This window comes from Carya illinoinensis, chromosome 3 (assembly GCF_018687715.1).
Source record: "Carya illinoinensis cultivar Pawnee chromosome 3, C.illinoinensisPawnee_v1, whole genome shotgun sequence".
In the NCBI taxonomy this organism is placed as follows: Eukaryota; Viridiplantae; Streptophyta; class Magnoliopsida; order Fagales; family Juglandaceae; genus Carya; species Carya illinoinensis.
The window spans coordinates 46,571,591-46,574,192 of NC_056754.1; the positions used below are offsets into that span (position 1 = coordinate 46,571,591).

At 45.7% G+C, this 2,602-nt stretch overlaps 1 protein-coding gene across 1 annotated transcript; it reads right to left on the bottom strand.

Annotated features, from left to right (window-relative positions):
• Window positions 1-232: 232 nt before the first annotated feature.
• Window positions 233-2,396, bottom strand: LOC122304468 (protein DETOXIFICATION 52-like). The gene has a single exon (XM_043116742.1). It carries the CDS (start codon window positions 2,166-2,168, stop codon window positions 519-521), a length of 1,650 nt encoding a protein of 549 aa, XP_042972676.1. The 5' UTR covers window positions 2,169-2,396; the 3' UTR covers window positions 233-518.
• Window positions 2,397-2,602: the final 206 nt, after the last annotated feature.

The following is a 2,602-nucleotide window of genomic DNA, read 5'->3' on the forward strand; positions in this document are numbered from 1 at the left end:
CAGCTGTTATCCAAAACATTGGAATTTGATTAAAAAAAAGAAAAAAAGAAAAAAAAGAACTCATGCCCCAAACCTGCAAGAGGAATTCAGCCCCATCATTCAAATTATTTGATTTTCAAGCTGCTTTTGTGCCATCGTGGGTCTTCTTGTACCACTATCTACTTCTGTATTTAGTATTAATTATGAGCCAACAAGTTTTTTCATTTTTGGAAGAGATATTTTCACATATGAGTACCAACCAACCAGCCAACCAACTTAGATACATATACATGACTAGTTTCTAAGCCTAGATTATAAAAAAGAAGCTCAGTATATTTATACCCACACCCAACAAAAAAAAAAAAAAAAGGAAAAAGGAAACTAATTGCAAGGAAACAAGTTCTATCCTTTATCCACTTCACTCATGAGGTCCAATCTCTCTCAACTCCACACAAAAAATTGAACAAAGATACCAATGACAAGAATTACAATCTAAAAAGGGGAAGGAAAAAAAGAAGAAGAAGAAGTTGGTTTGCTTCTTAGTATTGGTCCTTGGGCTCACTAGAGGAAGTGACCACAATACATACTATTGTCTCTTGCTGTTCAGTACCCTTCCCACCACCGTCACAAGTGAGCTCTGATTCTTCACCCCCAATGCAAGTTAGCATCTGGGCCCTACGAGCTTGGAACTTCCAGTTCGTCGTTCCGATTACGTACAACATCAAACCAGCGCAGCAAATCTGGGCCGATAGTAGGCCCAACCAAAGCCCGCAGAACCCAATTTTGAGTCGGAACGCGAGACCAACGGCCACGGGCATGCCTACCAGATAAAATGCGCCAAGGTTTACGTTAGCCGCCGAGGTCGGGCGCGCGCTCCCCCTCAACACCCCACACCCCACGGTCTGCGGACAGTTCCCGAGCTCGCAGAGCCCTATGATTGGTAGAGCGGCAGCCGTCAACTTTAGTATCTCGGAATCGTCAGTGAACATCCGGGCCCACTTATCCCTCATCCCCGAGGCGAACGTCATCGCTAATAGTCCCATTAACTCCGCCACGTACACCGCCACCACCGCGGATGTTTTCGCTTTGTGAGGACGGTTCGCTCCGAGTTCGTTCCCGACCCGAGTCGACACGGCGTTGCTGAGGGAGGACGGGAACACGTAAATCAAGGCTGTTGTTTGAATCAAGATGCCCATTGACGCCACGGTTGCTCTGGGGTTCACCAAAAGCCCGCACAAGATGATCATGATCTCGTACCACCACCATTCCAGGCAAACAGAGACGCAACTTGGAGCGGCGAGCCGGAGCAGCGGCTTCCAGCCGGTGAGACACTCTCGGCTCGGACTAGTCCAGGTTGGTTCGTGTAATCCGGTGGCCCACACGTATAGCACAACGGATAAGAGCACGAAAAAGTTGGAGGCGGCTGAGGCTGCCGAAACTCCAACCACACCAAGGCGGAAATGGGAGACGAGCAGAAAGTTCATAGGCAAGAGGAAAACAGTGCCAGCGAGGGATGCTAACGTGAGAGGGTGTGTGATGCCCTGAGTGCGAAGGTAAATGCGGATTGGGTGAATGAAAGAGTTGGTCAAAAGGTCTGGGAGAGAAAACATTAGGTACTTGTGAGCCATGCGAGTGATGTTGGGGTCTTGGTGCAGACAAAGAAGAATCCTGGACATGTTGAGCCAGAGAAAAGAAATGGGTATGGACGAGACGAGGAGGAAAATCACGGCACGGTGAAGGGTTACAGATAAAAGTTTGGGACGGTTTGCTCCGAAGGCTTGCGAACAAAGGGGCTCCATGCCCAGAGAAAGGCCTGCGAGCACTGAATAGCCTGTTATATTGGCAAAAGCAATGGCCAGCGAGCCAGCGGCCAGTTCAAGGTCACCGAGTTGGCCGAGGAAGAGCATGGAGAGGATAGACCGAGAGTAGAGAATGAGGGCAGTTAAAACCATGGGGAAAGCCAGCTTTACGAGTGACTTAGATTCAGAGACGATCTCGGGCACAGTTGGTAGAGAAAACTGGGTTTGCTTTTCGGGGTACTCTGTTTTGGGGTTCTCTGGATCGTCGTTTGTAGGGATAATCAGCTGCGATAAGAGATCGAGAAAAAGGTGGGTGACCAGAGGCTGCTGATGCTCTTCCTTCTCAGCTGCAGATATGGGGGAATCTGTATTAAAGTCTGAATTATACATGATTGAAGATGAAAACGAAGACAATCTATGGTGATGATGATAATGATCAAACAAATCTTTGTGTCTCTCTGCAAAAAATAATCTCAGCGAGCAGATGTGGAGAGATACTCTCCTGGAGAGCACTCTTTTATCTGGCTCTCTTCGAAACCCTCTGTCTCTCTGCCTCGCTCTGTCTCTTTCTCTCTATATGAATGGATGCTACAAGTTTCCAATAGAGGATAGATAAGAATGCAGGGCATGGATGTATTAATAAGGACTCGGAAGTTAGGTTTTCAGTATTATTTTGAAATTCATTTTATTTTTAATATATTTTACTTTTAAAATAAAAAAAAAATTCCTTTCTGTCATATCCTCAAGAATTAAAATGGGACATAAATATATATATATATATTAATATTTATAATGTGTTACGTAACTTTATGTGGTTCAAGCGA